Below are 20,068 nucleotides of genomic sequence, written 5' to 3' on the forward strand. Positions count from 1 at the left end.
GCTCTTGACCTCCACATCCTGTACCATCAAACCCCCTTTTTCTCGTTTTGCCGGGCTCACCAATTTCCCCACCCGAAATGCTCCAAAAATGCAATAGAAAAAAATGCTTTAAACAAAATTACCTCATAACCAGACAAACACACACCACCCAACTTTGTACACATAGCCTGCAAAATTGAAAAAGACACTGGCCTTCTCCAATCCTTTTTAGAGTGACTCTTCCTGTAACCTTTTAGCGCCTGTTTCACCCAGAAATCCTTAGTGAAATCAGTCAAACCTTGAAGCTTAAATAAAAAGGCCAACCCCGCCAGTTTCCGTTAAATCGCGGACACTGACCCCCCCTTTTCCATGTGTCTTGAAACAAAATACACCACTAACAGCCTCAATTCTTGTCCTCCCAGCTCGGCTCCCGCCAGCTGTGTAAATTCTAACCACTCTGTCCATACCTTATTATATGCTGCCCAGGTCGACCCACTTACTGACCTCCTGATCCATCCTGCGGCGACTCCAAGGCCATCTCCCACAGCCATGCCGGGCAAGGAATCCCCTCCTTTTCCACAGCTGGAACCAGCTCCCTGAATCTGTCCCACTGGAACCGAGACAAGGAGTCAGCCAACGTATTGTCAATGCCCGGGATATGAACAGCATAAAGAAAAACATTCCACTGTAAACACCGCAACACGAGGTGGTGCAGCAACCGTATTACTGGCTGTGATGATGCCGATAACCGATTTACGACCTGCACCACCCCCATGTTATCGCAGTTCAACCTTATATTTAAGTTCCTCCATGCCGTACCCCACAGCTCCATAGCCAGTACCACCGGGAACAATTCCAATAGTACCAGGTTACGAGTAAATTCTGCCTCCACCGAAAATTCCGGCCATGCCTTCGCGCTCCACTGCCCTTGGAAGAAAGCCCCGTAACCCGTTGACCCCACCGCGTCCGTCACTAACTCCATATCGAAATTACTTACCGGCCCCTCCATCCAAACCGATCGACCATTTTACGTCTCCAGGAATGCGTGCCACACTTTCAAGTCCTCCCTGTGCTCTTTGGTAAGCCTAATGAAGTGGGTTGGAGACTGTATCCCCGCTGTAGCTGCTGACAGCCGTCGGCAAAAAACCCTACCCATCGGAATAATGCGACGCGCAAAATTCAACTTACCTAACAGGGACTGTAACCGCCGAAGCTGCACTTTCCTTTTCTCCATCATCTCCCTGATGTCCATCCTAAGCCCCTCCACCTTATCCCCTGGCAACCTACACTCCATGGCTCTGGTATCGATCTCTATACCCAGGAAACTCAGTTCTGTCGTTGGGCCCTCCATTTTATCCGCTGCCAATGGTACCCCAAACTTACCCACAATGTGCTGCAGGGTCGCCAAGAGAATTGCACACACATTAGACGAATGCGGCCCCATGCATAGGAAGTCATCAAGGTAATGTATCACAGAATCTAACCCTGACACATCCCTAATCACCCATTCGAGAAAGGAGCTGAATAGTTCAAACTTGGAACAGGAAATAGAGCAACCCATTGGCAAACACTGATCGATGTAGAATTCCCCTTGCCAACAGCAACCCAACAGCCAAAAACTGTCCGGATGTACTGGTAGCAAACGGAATGCCGACTCATCGTTCACAGATCCCCCTTTTGGAAATGAGAGGTGGTGAATAAGTTGAAACTTATTCAGTTCCTTCTTAGGCACCACTCCTAACAGTGACACAACCAAATCCCGCAGAGGCTTTGTTGTAAAAGGCCCACTCATGCGCCCCAATGCCACCTCCTTGGCCAATTTCTCGGAAACCACCCCAGGGTTCTGCAGTGCCGACCGTAAATTCTTTGCCATAGGAGGTATCGCCTTCATGGAGCATGGAATCCTAAAACCCACCGAAAATCCCTCAGCCAACACCCTTGCTGCCTCCCTATCCGGGTACCTATTTAGAAAAGGCCGCATCCTTACCTCCATCACCGGCGTTGTCCCTCTTCTGAGTAGGCTCCCCTGTCCGCTTTCCTTTCTTGAAGCAACGGGAGAAAGGGTGATTCCCCCCACATCCTGAGCATTCATGCTTACACCGACAGGACCCCCCAAACTTGCAGGATCCTTCGTTAAACTGCCAACACACCCCCAATTTCTTTGGCAGGCAGTCCAGAGGTGGTTGATCCCCCGGCCCCCCCTGGAAAAAACTGATTCGGGGCCCTGGCAGAAGACATTAAACGCATCCATAGGCTGATATCGTTATGATTCCACCTAAGGGCTGGTATAACTGCCCTCCTCTGCCGAAACTGCTCGTCATACCGAAGCCATGCAGTCCCCCCATACACCCTATGGGCCTCTCCTATGGCGTGCATGTAGCAGAACAACGCCGAGCAATGTTCCAGGTTCTTCTCACCTATGACGCTGGCCATAATGGCGAAAGCCTGTAGCCAATTCATGAAGGTCCTGGGGATCAACCGATACCTACGCTTCTCCCCATCCTCCTTTTTAGAATCGTCCGGCTTCACCCTATCTAGGTTGAACTTCTCCAGTGGTAATAGTGAGAAAATTTCAACATACTCACCTTTTATCTGATCTTATCCCTAACCTCTTGTTTCAAATGCACTCCCAATGGTCCTTCATAGCAGACATATACCTCACATTTAGCCGCGTCTGCTATCCTGACCACGTCTTTCCTGGCAGGCTCCCCTGCTTTTTCTCCCGCAGAGGTATTCCCTGTGACACCTGAGTCCGACGTACCAGCGGGCTCCCCCCCTGCCCCAGGGGTCCCCCCATTACCCGACTTAGCCTGTCCCCCAACCCACGGTGCCACCTGTGCCGGCCCTACCTGGCTGCCCGCAAAACGCTGAACCAAATCCCTTACCAGTAATTCCTGTAGTGGCTCTCGTGTCCCAGAGGCGACGGGCGAATTGCCCGCCACCCTCGGGCCATCTTGCCCCCCTGCCGTGGCCTCCAATGCAACCCCTGTTAACCTCTGGGCCCCCCCGCCCATCATACCCCGCAACCTACACAGATCAACATTACCATCAACAGCAGATAAATTATGTGACTCACCGGGCTGACTGGGCCTGCTCCCCATCGCCGCTGCACTGGTCCCTCCTGAAGGCACTATCTCCTGGCGCACCTCATCGTCCGATCCCGACAGCTCTCCTTCCGACCGTACCTCCGTGGCATGGAGCATCGGTGTGACCATCCCTCCAGGCGAAGCAGGCCTGGAGGCCGTGGATTCCGTTCTTGTTGCCGTTCGCCCCCTCTCCCTCCGTCCTCCTCCTAATGCAGCACTGTGCATTCCAGCACTCGTGGCTCCTCGGCTAGTCCCTGCTCTTCTCCCTCTGTCCCCTCCAGTCTACCTGCATCTGCATGGCGCTGAAGGACTGCCAGCAGTGTCAGGTAGCTGACCCACAGCCGTGGCACCGCTCCTCCCCTGCCGGATCTCCCCCCTGGCAGAGCCCTGTGAAGAGGGGGGGATCGTTCCACTGCTGCTCTGGGTCCTGGATGGCGAGGCACGGGCGTCATTACGACCCGAAGCCCTGCCCCCTGAGTTTCGCCAATGGCGAGGATTCCGCCCGGTCGCTGCAGCTGCTCGTTTAGCCGTGGGAGCCGACGGGTCCGTTACCAGGCTCCTATTCGGGCGTTGAGCTCTGCTGGATGGGCCTGGAGAAAAACGCTCAGGCGGCCGGGACCGCCTGGCGCGTGGCGTCATCTCACCCCCCGTGCCCGACCCCCCTGCTTCCTCTGGAATAAGTGCAGCTACCTGGGCTTGTAGCCATTCTGGCCCCCTCGTCGCCACCACCATTCTCAAGCGTGCTAAGATCAGATCAATGTCTGCCATGCTGCTGCAGCGTGTGTCCAACTTCTTCCTAACTTCTGTCTCTCTCCCACTGCTTTTGAAACCCCCGCCTCCTTCTTTTATATCACTCCACCCATTTAGTTAACTTCTACCTCCTCCCCTTTTCTTCCTTCTCCCATTAACCCTATGTTGTCTCACTGTTCCACACTTTTGTGCATGCGCCATTATGGTGGCACCCAAGGAGCCACCATACTAGGCGGACTGAAGTTCCACTTTAAAGAAAGCTATGACATCCAATTCAAAATAATTCTCCAGAGCCCACTCCTAAAACATACCTCCCAATTTTTTGAGATGGGAATGAGGGACACCTATCAGCAAAAGTATGTAGGCATAGGACACACCCCCTACCACGCCCCCCTTAAAGGAGAATTGTACAAAAAAACAAGATTGGTTAAACCCACAAGTGCTTTTTTATCACTACTATTCCTTTATATTGGCTTTTGGAATTTACAAATGCAGCAATTTAGAAATCAGATGAAAGGTTTAGCACTGGGAAACACTTTTTGATGGATAAAAAGTGCATTTTATATACAACTATATAGATCAGACCAAAATGAGGGACAAATGAGGAGGAATGAGGGACAGAGGGACATTGTTCCAAATCAGGGACAGTCCCTCGAAATCAGGGACAGTTGGGAGCTATGCCTAAAAGCAGAATTAAACTTTTGGCCTCACCAAAGCTTTTGAAATAATGTGAAGGTATGCAAAGCATATTTGCACATTATGGCAAGTGACTTGAAGTTTGAACATTAATTGAAGTGACACCCTCCAGCGCTACAATGTCCACAATCTCTGTCATTGCTGGCATGTCCATTTTCTTCTGATTTTCTTCTAGGTTCAGGAGTCTTTGGCCGTCTTGATTATCCAGTCAAGGATAAAGTAACTATTGCGCATAGAAGGTCCCTCATGTGTACAATTCAGAAAAACATAATTACAGGAGGAAAAATTTTAGGGCAGAACAAACATGCAGAGCCTCGTCTACCTAAAATATCTCTCTGCTAACAGTTTTTAACTTTCAAAGTTTAGTTCCACCCAGTGAAATAACTGGTCTCATGAGATACACAGAGATGAAACAAATCCTACATACATTGTACCTGGTTATCTGCAGTCTTCTCTTCTCTACACCTGTTCAAAGTGCTAAATTTATACAGCTTGTCTGAGAGTTCACAAAAATGGGGGTGGAGAGCTGAAGTTACACTCTGCAGAGCTCATTGAAGAGAAGGGACACACCCTCCTTCACACAGGTCACAGGAACAGAGCTAAAGTTGTCAATCAGCTGGAGATCCCTCCCCTGTCACCATTTTTCTCTTGGTGTCAGGAAAATTTGTAGAGGGGATTCATGCTGATAGCAGAGGAAGGAAGCAGCAGACAGAAATGACACTTAGGGGGTAATTTACGAAAGATAAATCCACTTTGCACTGCAAGTGCACTTAGTAGTGCAGTCGCTCTAAATCTAAGGGGTAGATCTGAAATGAGTGGAAGCTCTGCTGATTTTATCATCCAGTCATGTGCAAGCTAAAATGCTGTTTTTATTCTCCTTGCATATCCCCCTTGGATCTACAGTGACTTTACTTCCAAGTGCACTTTCAGTGCACTTGTAGTGCAAAGTGGATTTGCCTTTGGTAAATAACCCCCTTAGTACTCTCAACTGAGACAAATACACTATAGAAGGATATGCTTTGTTCATATTTCATGTCTGAGGTTTACAACCATGTTAGATAAAAATTCTAGTATAAAAAATATGGACCTGCCATGTCTAATCTCCAGGTTGCCTGACCATTTTCTGATTTACTAACTCAAAAGCAGCATGTACCTAGTGAAGACACAGGAAAGTGAGAAACGCCGATCTGCATTTTTGTTCCAGGTCAGCAAGTTCAAAAGTAAGTTCACCCCCCAGATGATGTCTAAGAGGACGAAATGCGCCGGGTAGGACCCCACTGCCGCCATACTTTTACAGCGCTGATTTTAAGATTTTAAGTGTATCTCTTTTTTAATAAATTTGGTACTTGTTTTATGGAATCACACTATGTGGCCTTTTTCCTTCCTGTTATACAATACTGCCATTCGCTTCCCAACATCATCTCTAGGGACCCACTAGCATCCGGTCTGCTCTTGGACTTTCATCCTTACCACTCTTCTGGAACATCTACCATCACCCACCACCCAAGCCTGATTTGACCCAGTTGGGCGTATGCCCTCTTGGGTCTACGTGATCTGGTAAGCCTCCCTATTGTTGGTGGTGGTGTGTTTCTTCTGTGTTCACTCCAGATGTCACATATTTGATATGTTCCTCACACGAAGTCACTGAAATTACATCGACCATTTTTTTGAGTCTTATATATGCAAGGAGGACTTCCTTCTAGGTTTTTCCTCGATACCTTTCATCATTGGTTGGACATTGTTTTTATGTTGAACTTTTAGCGCTACACATAATTTTCTGTTTTAAGTTCAAAAGTATTGAAAGGCTTGTAGGCACCTATTATCATGTGTAGTGGTGAGGTCTTGTTGGGGCTTAGTGCTCTGTGTCTGTAGATTGTATACAGTCATTCATACATCTCTTTATCAGCTTACAAACACTGTCAGATGTGATGGATCACTTGTTTGAACTTCTGCAATCACTGTGTAGTCATGCAATAAACTTTCTTCTATGTCTGGTTTCTGTGGTTAACCTAATCAGCCTAGACCTGGTGTATTTCCTCCATTTCTCATACAGTATAAGCATAAATACGTGTATCCAGTTCTTACCTGACGGGCATACCCACAGACAAAAATCCATCCACCTTGTGTCCCATTGGAAGACTCCTCCAGATATCATACATTTGATTAGAGTCTGGGGGTACCAGGGCTGCCAGGCTGGTAGGACTATGGGATGACAGGTAAAAGGACAGAAGTAGCAGTAGAGTCAATTTCTCCATAGTCTTCTCCTGTTCCAGTGTTCCCTATAATGATAAATTACATCTGTTAGAAAACGGCTCTTATTGAAAAACTCTTTCTATAGAAGGAAAGTAAAATGCCCTCTAGAAATGGGCTGATTTATACATGTCAAATACTAGAATACAGTGTTTTGTATTAGGGAATAATATGGAAAGTGTTGTCATATATAATGCATACACTAAAATGGAAGAACTTTTACTGCAGGATTGCCCCTAGCCATTGTCTATGGGTGCTATAAAGATGCACTGTGCTTGTTCAGTGATCCTCTGTCCAGCAACAAATTACTATCTGAAATGTATTAAAATAGTAATGTATTGCATGGATGACAAGGTGCTGTAATGCAGGGCTGCCAAAAAGATTTTTTTCAATATCACTTTAAGTTTGGAATTCCCATTAGTTTATTTTCTTTTGAGTGGTCACCTGAACAATTAAAGTGATTCTAAAGGTTGGAATTATTAAGAAAAACAAAAAAACAAACATGTGATACCCGCTCTGTGTAATAGTTTTGCACAGAGCAGCCCCAATGCTCTTCTTTTTGGTCCACTGCCAGCGCTTCTGGCTTCTCCCCCTGCCAAGTGCTCCCAATAGCAAGCCTGTTTCTATGGGGGCACCCGAGCAGGCTCGCTCCTGAGCCGTGCTCCTGTGAATGGACATTGTCCATTCACACACAGAGCACGGCTGGGCCCTGCCCCCGCTCTCTCCTCATTGGCTCCATGGCTGTGATTGACAGCAGCAAGAGCAAATGACTCCCGCTGCTGTATGAGCCAATGAGGAGTGAGAATGAATGTATATATATACGTAAACCTTCCGCACTATCCCTATAGCTAAATCTAAGAACACCGTGCTACAAAATGTAATGATACAGGCATACCCTACTTTTAAGTACACAATGGGACCAGAGCATGTATATAAAACGAAAATGTACTTAAAGTGAAGCAATACCTTTTTTCACTTCTGGGGTGTCAGGGGCTGTAGAGGGGGGTCATGGACTGTAGTGGGGGGGTCAGGGAGTGTGTTTCCAAGTAGCGGGGAATCTGAACTATCCGTGCACAGATTACTCAGCTGCAGCTTTAGCTTGAGAGACACTTTAAATACACCCGTGGGTATGTTCGTATTCGCGAGTGTAGTTAAAGCAGGGTATGCCTGTTTAGTAGGCAGCTAAACACCAGTCTGCATCCAACCACCTGTGCCAATGGAAATAATATATACTACATTCAAGGGTGCAGCCTAGGTACACATTGGAGCGATTTGTCATGTGATTTGAGAAATCAAATCACATGACAAGTCGCAGTCTATTGGAGGCAATAGCACGATTCCAATCGGTGCAACACCGATTTTGCGGTGCGGCACCGATTTGCAAAAGTAGTTCCTGCACTACTTTTGCCGATTTCAGGTGCGACTTCAATAGACATTTGTGCATGAAACCACACAGATGTCTATCAAGTAGCAGCTGAAATCGCGCTGACCTTGTTACTTTGAAATCGCGCTACTTCAAGTAAAGTAGCGTGATTTCAAAGTAGCATCAATGTGAACCAGGGCTCAATGCCTTAAGTGCATAAATTAATTAATACGTTATATATGAATTAATATAAATATAATATAAATGAATTAATCTATGCACTTAACGTATTGAAGGAGAGCGCTGCACCCTTGAAGGTAGTAATGAGGAGAGAGAGAACCAGGAGAGCCGCTGCTCTCATGCACATCACTGGATGGAGATTGGGCTCAGGTAAGTATAAGGAGGGTTGGGGGGAGCTGCACCCAGATTTTTTACCTTAATGTATATGCATTAAGGAGGGAAAAAAATCTGCTTTTAGAAACATTTTAAAGAGGTGGAGTCACAGACAGAAAAAAAGATGATGTGGAGGGGGTCTAACCCTTTTTCTACGGCATTCAAAACTAGATAAACGTTTGGCTACATACTTCAGCACAGCAGTTGTTTTGTTTCAATAGCATGTAAAATTGTATCCAAACCTTGTGTCTACATGTAACCACAGTCAGCAGCCACTACTGGATGGGAAAGACTAGTAAACTATTTATGGGGCACAAAGGGGTTGATTTGCTAAAGGCAAAAAGACTATGCACTTTGCAAGCGCAGTTGTTCCACAGCTTAGTAAAGCTCGGTTCACATTGGTGCGATGCGGAAAACCCTGCAAATCCACTGCGGGTTCCCACATCGCACCTGACTCGCAGGCAGTTCGCACTGCCCTATGTGAACCACTGGGAGTGTCAATAGAAACTTAATGACACCCCCTAGGTCGGTTCGCATATCGCAGTGCGAACTGTCAATTTGGACAGGAATCTGATCGCATGGGTGTGAACACCCAATGCGATCCGATTCTGGTGCGGACCATAAAAAGGGTCCTGCCCGAATTTGGTCCAAATGCAATGCGAATTCAGCCATACAATCAGACAAACAGACATCACATGTGATTTGCACTGCAGCGGGGTGCGAATCACATGCGATGTCTGACATCGCACCAATGTGAACCCAGCCTAAATGAGATGAAGCTTCACTTTGCAAAGAATACCCAATCACATGCAAGGAAAAAAAGCATTTTTGCTGGGGAACTTTTTGTATTGCAGTGTACAGTCCACTTCCCTGCCCAAGTGCACCTTACATACAGTATTTGGTGTAAATTGATCTGAGTGGCATTTTGAATGGGCTCAGATCGTATTGCATTGCATCAAATGTAGTGCATGCATGGTACATTTATAACATGGTATGCGATGTATCACCACATTCTAGGGTGAACATAGCCTTAAAAAGTGTTAGCTGAAGTTCAGCTTTTATTTGTTTGTCAAGTCCATATAGATTTGCTAGTCTACAGCAGGCCATAGACCAGGGGTTGAGGGAAAGAAAATTGCACACATTCAGTGATGATGGGGAAATCCCTGCCACATCATTATTGTGTTCTGCTGGTGGGGGGCATGCGGAGGCTTTCCCATCGCCTGAATACAATGATCGCTGCTGGCAGCTATAGCCCCTGGCAGTGTTCGAGCGAAAAGAAAAATGACGGGCTGATTGTACTGAAGTTGAACGATGGACAGACTTCAGTACAACTAGCCTGCCCAAAGATGGATGAAAATTCAGTTGGTTCCTGCTGACCCAGTTGAACCTTGATCTGTCTATGGCAGTGCCGGATTTATAAGGGGGCAAAAGGGACAATTGCCCTGGGGCCCCAGATTTTCTTTATAAAAAATGTAAACTTATTTTCCTTCAAGACTTCAGTAGTGTGTTCATTAACCGGTTCCCGACCGGCTCGCGTATATATACTGCGGCACAATGGCACCACTCGGCGAAACCCCATATATATACAGGATTCCTTTAAGAGCTGCCAGAGGGCACGCCATTAGAGGGGTGCGTTTGCACACGCGCTGCATGGCGGGGGAGCCGCCAGGTGCGATCACGTGCACACAAATTCCTGTGCTGTCAGAGGAGAGACATGTCGTTTGTTCCTAGTATGTAGGAACAGTGAAATGTCTCCTCTCCTACTGAGTCCTATCCCCTTACAGTTAGAACACACTGAGGAAACGCACATTTACCCCCTTGATCGCCCCCTAGTGTTAACCCCTTCCCTACCAGTGTCATTTACACAGTAATCAGTGCATTTTTATAGCACTGATCGCTGTATAAATGTCCGTGGTCCCAAAAATGTGTCAAAAGTGTGTGATCTGTCTGCCGCAATGTTGCAATAACGCTAAAAATCGCAGATCACCACCATTACTAGTAAAAAAAAAATAATAATAATAAAAATGCCATAAAAATGCCATAAATCTTTTCCATAGTTTGTAGATGCTATAACTTTTGAGCAAACCAATCAATATACACTTATTGCGATTTTTTTTTATCAAACATATGTAGAAGAATATATATTGGCCTAAACTGATGAAGAAATTAGCTTTTTAAAAAAATTTTTGGGGATATTTATCATAGCAAAAAGTAAAAAATATGTTTCTTTTTTCAAAATTGTTGCTCTTTTTTGTGTATAGCCCAAAAAATAAAAACCGCAGAGGTGATCAAATAGCACCAAAAGAAAGCTCTATTTGTAGGTTAAAAAAGGACGCAAATTTCGTTTGGGTACAGTGTTGTATGACCACGCAATTACCAGTTAAATTGACGTGGTGCCAAATTGTAAAAAGTGCTCTGGTCAGGAAGGGGGTAAAACCTTCTGGGGCTGGTTAAGTGGTTAAGGAAGTTGTCCAGGTTGCAGCCTATGCCAAGCTCAGGTCATGTCTTACTCAATCTGACAGGCTGGTTAGAACCCATGACCTGCCTATAGATGAATCGAATCTTGGCCAGTCCCTGCCTACCCATCTATGGCCAGCGTAAGTTAAAGAATTTGCAGATGCTAAGTGCAGGAAGAAAGACTTTTTGTAAATATTGTAGTGTGATGCATGACTGTGATGTATGACTAGGTTGAGTAAGTTTGGGGTGGAGGAACTTGACTGGCCTGCACAGAGTCTTGACCTCAACCTGATAGAACACCTGTGGGATGAATTAGAGTGGAGACTGCGAGCCAGGCCTTCTCATCCAACATCAGTGCCTGACCTCACAAATGTGCTTCTGGAAAAATGGTCAAACATTCCAATAAACACACTCCTAAACCTTGTGGACAGCCTTCCCAGAAGAGTTGAAGCTGTTATAGCTGCAAAGGGTGGGCAACTCAATATTGAACCCTACGGACTAAGACTGGGATGCCATTAAAGGGGTTGTAAACCCTCGTGTTTTTTTCACCTTAATGCATCCTATGCATTAAGGTAAAAAAATACGTCAGTGACCGCCCCCCCCGTTTTACTTACCTGGACCCTCGAACGTGACCTGGCGGGGACGCGCAGTCTCACTTCCCGGGGTTCTCAGGTCTTGCTTGGATAGATTAATAGCAGCACAACCATTGGCTCCCGCTGTTGTCAAGCAAATCCAATGACGCGGGCACTGGGGGGCGGGGCCGAGTCTTGCATTCGGCCTCTATGGACGCCCGCAAGGTAACCCCCTTTGGGGAAGCGCTTCTCCGAGGGGGTTATCTGATGCGGGGAGGAGCCACGAGAGCCACCGGGGGACCCCAGAAGAGCAGGATCGGGGCCACTCTGTGCAAAACGAGCTGCACAGTGGAGGTAAGTATGATATGTTTGTTTTTTTTTTTTTAAATTACCTTTACAATCACTTTAAAGTTCATGTATGTGTAAAGGCAGGCGTCCCAATACTTTTGGCAATATAGTGTATTTGCAGATGTATGAAAAAATGCTGTAGTTAAGACTTTTTTTCTGTCCTGACTAGCTGGTATGTGTGTGGGGGAACTTTTTGAATCACACATTTTACTTTCCCATCAACTGTCACCAGCATAAACATAGTAATTTGCTGCTAGGATTGTAAACTATGCATATTGACATATCTTCATTACCTGGGAGTCTCAAAACATTGCACTCTGTTATGCAAATATCAAGTTTATTTCCTGAGGTTGAGCTCTGAACATCCCCTCTCTTGTATTTGACCAGGCTGAACCAATAGTAGAGCACTGGAGACCGGGCAAGAGCTTGACCTTATCAAAGTCGCCATTTCATTCTCCCTCCCTGCAAAGCTCCCAACTGTTCCACTTCTGTCCTTCAGCAGTCCTTCTTCAGGACAATAATCTCTGTTCCTCTTTCCTCCACTGTAGTCCCTCTTTAAGGCCTGGTTCACACCTATGCATTTTTAGTGCGTTTTCAGTTTTGCAGCAACACACTACAGTCCATTTAACATGGTTTCCTATGAATGTAGTTCACATCTGTGCATTTTATGGAAAGGGCCAGGGACCAGCAGGTTGTGTTTTTGGTTCCATAGACTTCAATTGATCAAAAACGTGTATTGAAAAATGCAAAATGCACCTGGAATATGCAACAACTGCAATCTGCATAGGTGTGAACCAGGCCTTAGGACTGATGTTTGATCTATTAAAAAAACAGTTTACAAAGTGTTAATAATACTATTAGCTTTATTGTCCAGCTCATAACCACTTTACTACATTCTCTGAATCTACAATATAAAGATCATTAAAGCGGTTGTATAGTCTTTTTTTTTACTTTTACCTACAGGTAAGCCTATAATAAGGCTTACCTGTAGGTAAAAAAAATATCTCCTAAACCTTTATGGTTTAGGAGATATTCCCCTTGCTATGCGCCGCTGACTGCAGCGGCGCATGCGCACAGGGGATTCTCGGCTGAAGCCCGGCAGCTGCCGGACCTTGCCGAGTAAGAAATCTCCCGCGCGCATGCGCGGGAGTGATGACATCGCGGCTCCAGCCACTCACAGCGCTGGAACCGCGATACCCGGAAGACACGCCGAGGCAACATGACAGCTCCCTCGGCGTGGACCAGGTAAGATACTGACGCCTCGTTCTAAGGTAAGTATTTCATAATGAGCTAGTATGCGGTGCATACTAGCTCATTATGCCTTTTGCTTTACAGGGTTAAAAAAAAATAAAAAAATTTTGCGGGTATACAACCGCTTTAAGGATGATGCAAGGGACAAGCAGAATGCAAGAGGAAACTTTTTGGTTGCTTAACGACTTCTGGACCACCCACTGCACATATACCTGGCTCCGCGAACCGATGTATCTGTACGTGGGTCCGTGCATGAGATACAAGGTGGATCCCCGTTCTGACGCGACAATATAGAGATCTGCTGTTCCTAGTGATCAGGAACAGCAATCTCTGTATTGTCCCAGTAAGCCCATCCCCCACAGTTAGAACCCAGGTTAACCCCTTGATTGCCCCCTAGTCTTAACCCCTTCCAAGCCTTTTATACATTGATCAGTGCATTTTTTTCACACTGGTCCCCAAAAAGTGTCACATCAGAAAAAACAATAAAAAAATAAATAAAAGTCTTAAATCTATCCCATAGTTTGTAGACGCTGTAACTTTTGCGCAAACCAATCAATATACACTTATTGCAATTTTATTTTTTTTTTTTACCAAAAATATGTAGAAGAATACATATTGGCCTAAACTGGTGAATATATTAGTTTTTTATTTTTTATTTTTTTTGGATATGTATTATAGAAGAAAGTAAAAAATATTGTTTTTTTTTTTCCAAAATTGTCAGTGTTTTGTTCTTTATAGGGCAAAAAATAAAAACCGCAGAGGTGATCAAATACCACCAAAAGATAGCTATATTTGTGGGGAAAAAAAGGACATCAATTTTGTTTGGGTACAACGTCGCACGACTGCGCAATTGTCAGTTAAAGCGACGCAGTGCCGTATCGCAAAAAATGGCCTGGTCATTAAGGGGGTAAATCCTTCCGGGGCTGAAGCAGTTAAACAGGAAGTGATAAATAAAAATGTAATAATTGAATCAACTTTAAATTACCTTAAAACTCATGAATAAAAAGACCAAGCAATCACATACTGTAGATATTATTAAAAATCAGCTCAGGTATTCCCATATTATATTTGTACAAAAATACATTTTTACCCTGTTCTACTGAAGTTAGTGCCTTATACTAAATGGGAATTTAAGTGTAAATACAGTTAAAGTGGTTGTAAACCCATTACAACAACTTTTACCTACAGGTAAGCCTAGATTAAGGCTTACCTGTAGGTGCTCGAAATATCTCCCAAACCTCCACGGTTTAGGAGATATTTACAAAAAAGGCGATTGCCGATGTCTAGGATGCATGCGCCGTAGACAACGGCGCAGGTGCAATTTAGACTCCTTTAGAAACAGCGAGAGGAGATCGTGCCGTAACTGGCGGCTCCCGCGAGCATGAGTGGCGTCATCGTGGCTTCGGCCAATCACAGCGCCGGAGCCGCGATACCCGGAAGGAAGATGGACTCTTCGTGGAAGAGGGGACAGCGGTGACATCGCAGGCTTCGGTTTCAGGTAAGTGACACATAATGGGCTATTATGCAATGCATAGTAGCCCATTATGCTTTACCTTTGCAGGGAAACAAAGAGGAAGTAAAACCCATCAGGGTTTACTTTCTCTTTAATGAATATTTGCTATAGGAACATTTGGAATTCTGCCTAAGCAGTACCACAGTTTTGAATTCTTTCTGACGACCCTGTACCTTGGGTGTCATAGCTAAATCTGAAGTGTAAGATCTAATGCACTGTGCACACTGCTAGTCTCACAAGATTTGGAGTGAAGTTTAGTGATGTCACTACTGTGCTGCAAAGGGTTCTCCTACCTGCAGAGGAAGATCCAGAAGTACAAAGACCTCTCTGCTTCTGTTTCATTAAACCTGTGGATCTGTGCTTTCTGAACCTCTCCTGCTGCTGCTTTATTATTTGCCCTCTATTCATTGGAACAACAAATACAGGGACATTTATGATATCCTCTAACAAGATGGCCTTCTCTACACAGACATATTGTGGAACAACACATTATACATCAGTGATGGAGAAAAGATCAGCTGTAGGGAGACCACAGGCAATACTGGTGACTAGTTCTTTGCCATTTGCTTGCCTTTTTTGGCAGAGCTTACACAGTACAGCTCATGTTTAAAAGATCCTTTACACCCTTTATCAGTTCAAGCAGTACAAAAGTCAGGTTTGTGATTTTTACCTACAGGTAAGCTTATAATAAAGCTTAACTGAAGGTAAAATGAATATCTCCTAAATGTGCACTGTTTAGGCGATATTTTCTCTTTTGGCAGCCGGTGATGTGCTCTGAAGGAACGGCATACCTATGTCATTCCTTCAGAGCATTGTGCCGTGGCCATGACTCCCGCATGCATGCATGGGAAGGACATCATAGCGGCTCAGCCATTTAAGCTGCCGGAACCCACAAACCCAGAAGGAAGACCAGGTGAAGATGGAAGCCCTGTCGACAGTGACAACGCATGACTGGAGTGTTTCATTCTAAGGTAAGTATTTCATAATGTGCTAGTATGCAATGCATATTAGCACAATATGCCATTGCCTTGCAGAGGATTTTTTTTAATACTGCAGTTTACTACTGCTTTTACTTGAACATCACTGGGTCCCATCCCACCCATATGTCTATCCTCAGTCACTGAAATTAGTAAAAACCAATAAGGGTATCATCATGATACCACATCATGGGTACCACATCATGATTATGTGGCGGTCCTATGAGCCAGGTCCATGTGGGGGTCCTGCAAGAAGAGCATGCAGAGTACCTCTGTGCAAATGTACTCTGTGCATGTAAAGGCTCCATGGAGAATCAAAGCAGTAAGTGGTAAGGGGTTCAAAGGAAAACCAGTAAGTAGCAAGGGGTTCGAAGGCAAACCAGTAAAGGATGCAAGGCAAACCAGTAAGTGTTAAGTGGATGCAGTAAGTGGTAAGGGGTTCAAAGGAAAACCAACAAGTGGTAAGGAGTTCAAAGGCAAACCAGTAAGTGGTAAGGGGTTCAAAGGCAAACCAGTAAGTGGTAAGGGGTTCAAAGGCAAACCAGTAAGTGGTAAGGGGTTCAAAGGCAAACCAGCAACTAGTGGTTCAAAGGCAAATCAGTAAGTAGTGGTTCAAAGGCAAATCAGTAAGTGGTAAGGGGTTCAAAGGCAAACCAGTAACTAGTGGTTCAAAGGCAAATCAGTAAGTAGTGGTTCAAAGGCAAACCAGTAAGTGGTGAGGGTTTCAAAGGAAAACCAAAATGAGCTTAGGAGTTCAAAGGCAAACCAGTAAGCAGTAAGGGATTCAAAGGAAAACCAAAATGAGCTTAGGAGTTCAAAGGCAAACCAGTAAGAAGTAAGGGATTCAAAGGAAAACCAGTGAAACCAGCATATCAGCAGTCATGGTGGATCGTTGTAGTTTGCAATGTTTGAGCAAGCCATTTACCTTATTATATAATGTGCCAATTTTGTGTCATGTAATTTACATATATATGTTAGAATTATTATAGAATAGTATATATTTGCATTATTATAGCATACATTAAAATTAGCACCCCTGTCATCCTATATGCAATGCAAAGCAGATCTTGACAGATACTACTAACAAATTCAGTACTGGTCCCATTTTTCTATAGCTGTAGATATGCACGTGCGTGCACAGTGTGTGTGTTTGTGTACATATGTTTTGGTATATCTATGTCCCAACATTCTGATATAATAAATCAGTAGAAATGGCCTGCAAACATATTGCAGATACTATGATAAATGTTCTTGCTCGGTTTTGTCACAATAGCATTATTTTCATTTCAATGCGACTTTCTATTGTGCTGCTATAGTTACAGTTGCCATAGCAACCCACTGACAATCGAAGGCCCGTGCCATCAGTCAGTGGTGTGACACAAGCCTCCTGATAAGAACGTTGAAGAACATTCTCTTGCTAAGTGTGCGTTGTGCTTTTCAGCCTTTTGGTTGTTAATGTGCCTTTTTGAAACCTGCTTTGAAGCTCAGGTGTGACAGGGGACGACCTGCCAATTCCCAGCCCCACCCCTGAGCCATTACACCCTCACTGGCCCGGTTGAAACTTGCAAAAGTGGATCATTAAGGGTGCGCTTATAATGTTATATTTATATTTGTCTGTAATAAAAATGAATGAAAGCATCAGTCTTCTCCAATTGGATATTAGGTAGACCTGGATATTTTTGGGTAGATGCTGGTGGGTTGAATCCCTCACTTGATATCTCTCTGGGATTGTGTTATTCTGATTCTAGATCTTAATGGATTAATGCAAGTCTGTTAGTTATATTAAAAGACACAGTTCGACTTTTGTAAGGATTTAACAAATGCACAGACAGACATTAAAAAAACAAATATGCATTTACTACATATTTGCATTGAAGCCTGCAGAGCATTTGCAATCACAATTAGTGCAACATGGGTGTCCATTGGACTACAAGTGCGGTGACCTAACCACACTTATGGCCCTTTGAGATCTGTAGGTCCCTCTGATGTGGTGATAGATGGAATTTGTAGTATTTCAATTCTCAGATCTTTGCGAATGGATGACGTAGCTGTGGGGTGGTGGGTTAGGGAATATGACCATGTTCCATCTATAATGTTTTAACTAACAATAATGCCAAGAAATCCTCCAGTTCATTTCTGTGTGGAGAGCCCATGGATACTGCTTGTACACTATAAAAACAAGAAACCTGTGCTTTGCCCATGAGCGGCAAAGCAAAGGTTAACGTAAATGTTGTTAATGTTGCTCATTCCCCTTCATTCCAAGCAAATGTGTTGATGTTTGGCAACTGACTGCTAATGCGCCAGTGCTATAACATTGGGGCTAGAAGAAAGTCCTCAGCCCTGTGTCAGCACCAACTGAAATCTGACTCAGAGCTTGCACAGGGCATTTCTCCTCATTCTTGGAGAAAGAAACTAAAGTGGAACTTTAGGCTCCACAATGAAAATGGGAGGCAATGCAGGGCTTTTAATGCAAAAGAGACATGCTTTGTCTTTTCTGCATTAAAGCTACATACCTGTCTGTCAGCCCTTGTACAGTAAGCCGTGCAAGTGCAGCTCACTGCACACACTTGGCATTGCTGAATCTGATGGAACTCCCATGCATGTGCAGGAGTGACATACTGACATAGTCTCAGCTTGATCAATGACATTGGCTGGCAAACGAGACCTGGAAGCTGGCCACTCAAACAAGTCAGTGGCCAGCGGTGAGTTCCCGGGGACGGCGCATCACTAGATTCAAAGTGAGCATAGTTCCGCTTTAAGTTTAAGCTGGGATCAACTTTGGGGCTGATCTTTGGAGAAATTCAAAAACTACCCTTGCAGTGGGTCTTCCCTCACGCTGCTAGGGTTAAATGCTTGTTTTTGTCTAGGGGAACATTAAAAAAGGGTTTTACTTTCATACCCCTATCCTTTGTCATACTCGCTTCTCAATTGCTTCCTCACCGCTTCTTCACATGCTACCCCATACCTAAAGGTACTGGGTATTTTACAGCAACTATCACAGAAGCAGAGGCAGGTGAAGATGGATGGGCAAGATGATAGTTCTATGTGGAGGAGCTTTTTCTTTTGCAATTTAGGCTTTTAGCTTTATATCAGATAATAAGCTATTTTACCTGGAAGACCGGTGTATGAATCATGACTTTACTGAATAATCGGAGATGACTCCTGGAAGCTGTAAGGGATATTGAATTTGACACCAGGTATAGTGTATGTGATGTGAGGAGTGAATTGCTGTTTGGCGTGACGTCACCGGCTGATGCACATGTACTGTAAATATCTCCTAAATGGTGTAGGTTTAGGAGATATTCAATGTACCTACAGGTAAGCCTTATTATAGACTTACCTGTAGGTACTAGATAAAAAGTGTTGTTTACTACCGCTTTAAAATCTGCTACTTCCTTCATGCTGACCCATAACTGGAAAAGTCAAATGAATCCTGAAATACCTGCTTGACAGGATGCAGACCTTTTGGTCTGGGCATAGGAGTACCAAAAAATCCCATCAGGTGGCAGAGGCACCCAGATAAAAGATAATGATCAACTTCTTAAAAGGTTGTTGTTCAATAAATTAACCTTTTAAGAAGTAGACATCCTCTTTGACTTGTTCTTTTATCTGTACATAAAAGTATCTGAAAAGCGATGGGAATTTTAGGTACTCCTATTCCCACTGTTTGAACATTTGAAAGTTCCATAAGAGGAATTTGATTTATTGAATTCCTAATTTGATTTATCCCTATCTGTTATTTGGGCGCCTCTTCCACTTTATGGTAATGTTTGGTACTCCTATCCCTACTACTTGACTATTCCAAAGTTCAAAGAGAAGAACTGGATTTATTAAATACCAGATTTGGTGTTCACTAAGGTTCAGTTCACATATATGCGGTGCAGGAAATGCAGCGAATCCTGAGCGTTTCCCGCACCTCACTGAAATCGCACTCCATTCATGCGATTTGCCACCGGTGTCAATGGTAAAGTAATGACACCCCAAAACAGATCACAAAACGCAGTGTGATTGCAAGAATCGCATGGGTGAGAACACACCACCTTTGTGTTTACCCACAACCTCATCAGATGTGAGTGATTGCACAGCCATTTTAATAATTTTTATTGATTTACCAGCCACTTTGGGTAACAGTACTACAGCAGAAGGTCTCCTCTGTCTTCTCTCCCTCACTTTCTCTGTATGTCTCTGATTTTATTTTTCACCCCAAAAGCTAACCAGATCCCTGGAAGTAACCATATAAAGGAGCAGATTCTGTATGGTCAGAAACACATAATGGCACAATTGTGGCTCTGACAAATCTGACCTGGTGGGGAGCCACTCTAACTGGCAGGTAAATATTTCAGGGTTCTAATTCTCTTTTCATTCAGGGAGTAGTATTAGAGCACATATTCATTTATCACTGCTGTTCTCTTCATTTTTTGTTTGACTGCTTT

At 44.4% G+C, this 20,068-nt stretch overlaps 1 protein-coding gene across 2 annotated transcripts in view; it reads right to left on the minus strand.

Moving 5' to 3' along the window:
* The window catches only part of LOC141132548 (protein NDNF-like), a 74,764-nt gene that overhangs the window by 28,943 nt on the left and 25,753 nt on the right, over nucleotides 1–20,068 (minus strand). The window contains exon 2 of one of the 2 annotated variants that reach the window (XM_073621102.1): nucleotides 6,597–6,790. In XM_073621102.1, coding sequence (XP_073477203.1) covers nucleotides 6,597–6,766 — 170 coding nt within the window. In that variant the 5' untranslated portion in view covers nucleotides 6,767–6,790. Of the gene's footprint in view, nucleotides 1–6,596; nucleotides 6,791–20,068 lie in introns of those variants that run through there. The other variant, XM_073621103.1, reaches the window with a different exon arrangement.

The sequence above is a fragment of the Aquarana catesbeiana genome, linkage group LG03 (genome assembly GCF_042186555.1).
Source record: "Aquarana catesbeiana isolate 2022-GZ linkage group LG03, ASM4218655v1, whole genome shotgun sequence".
NCBI classification, from domain to species: Eukaryota; Metazoa; Chordata; class Amphibia; order Anura; family Ranidae; genus Aquarana; species Aquarana catesbeiana.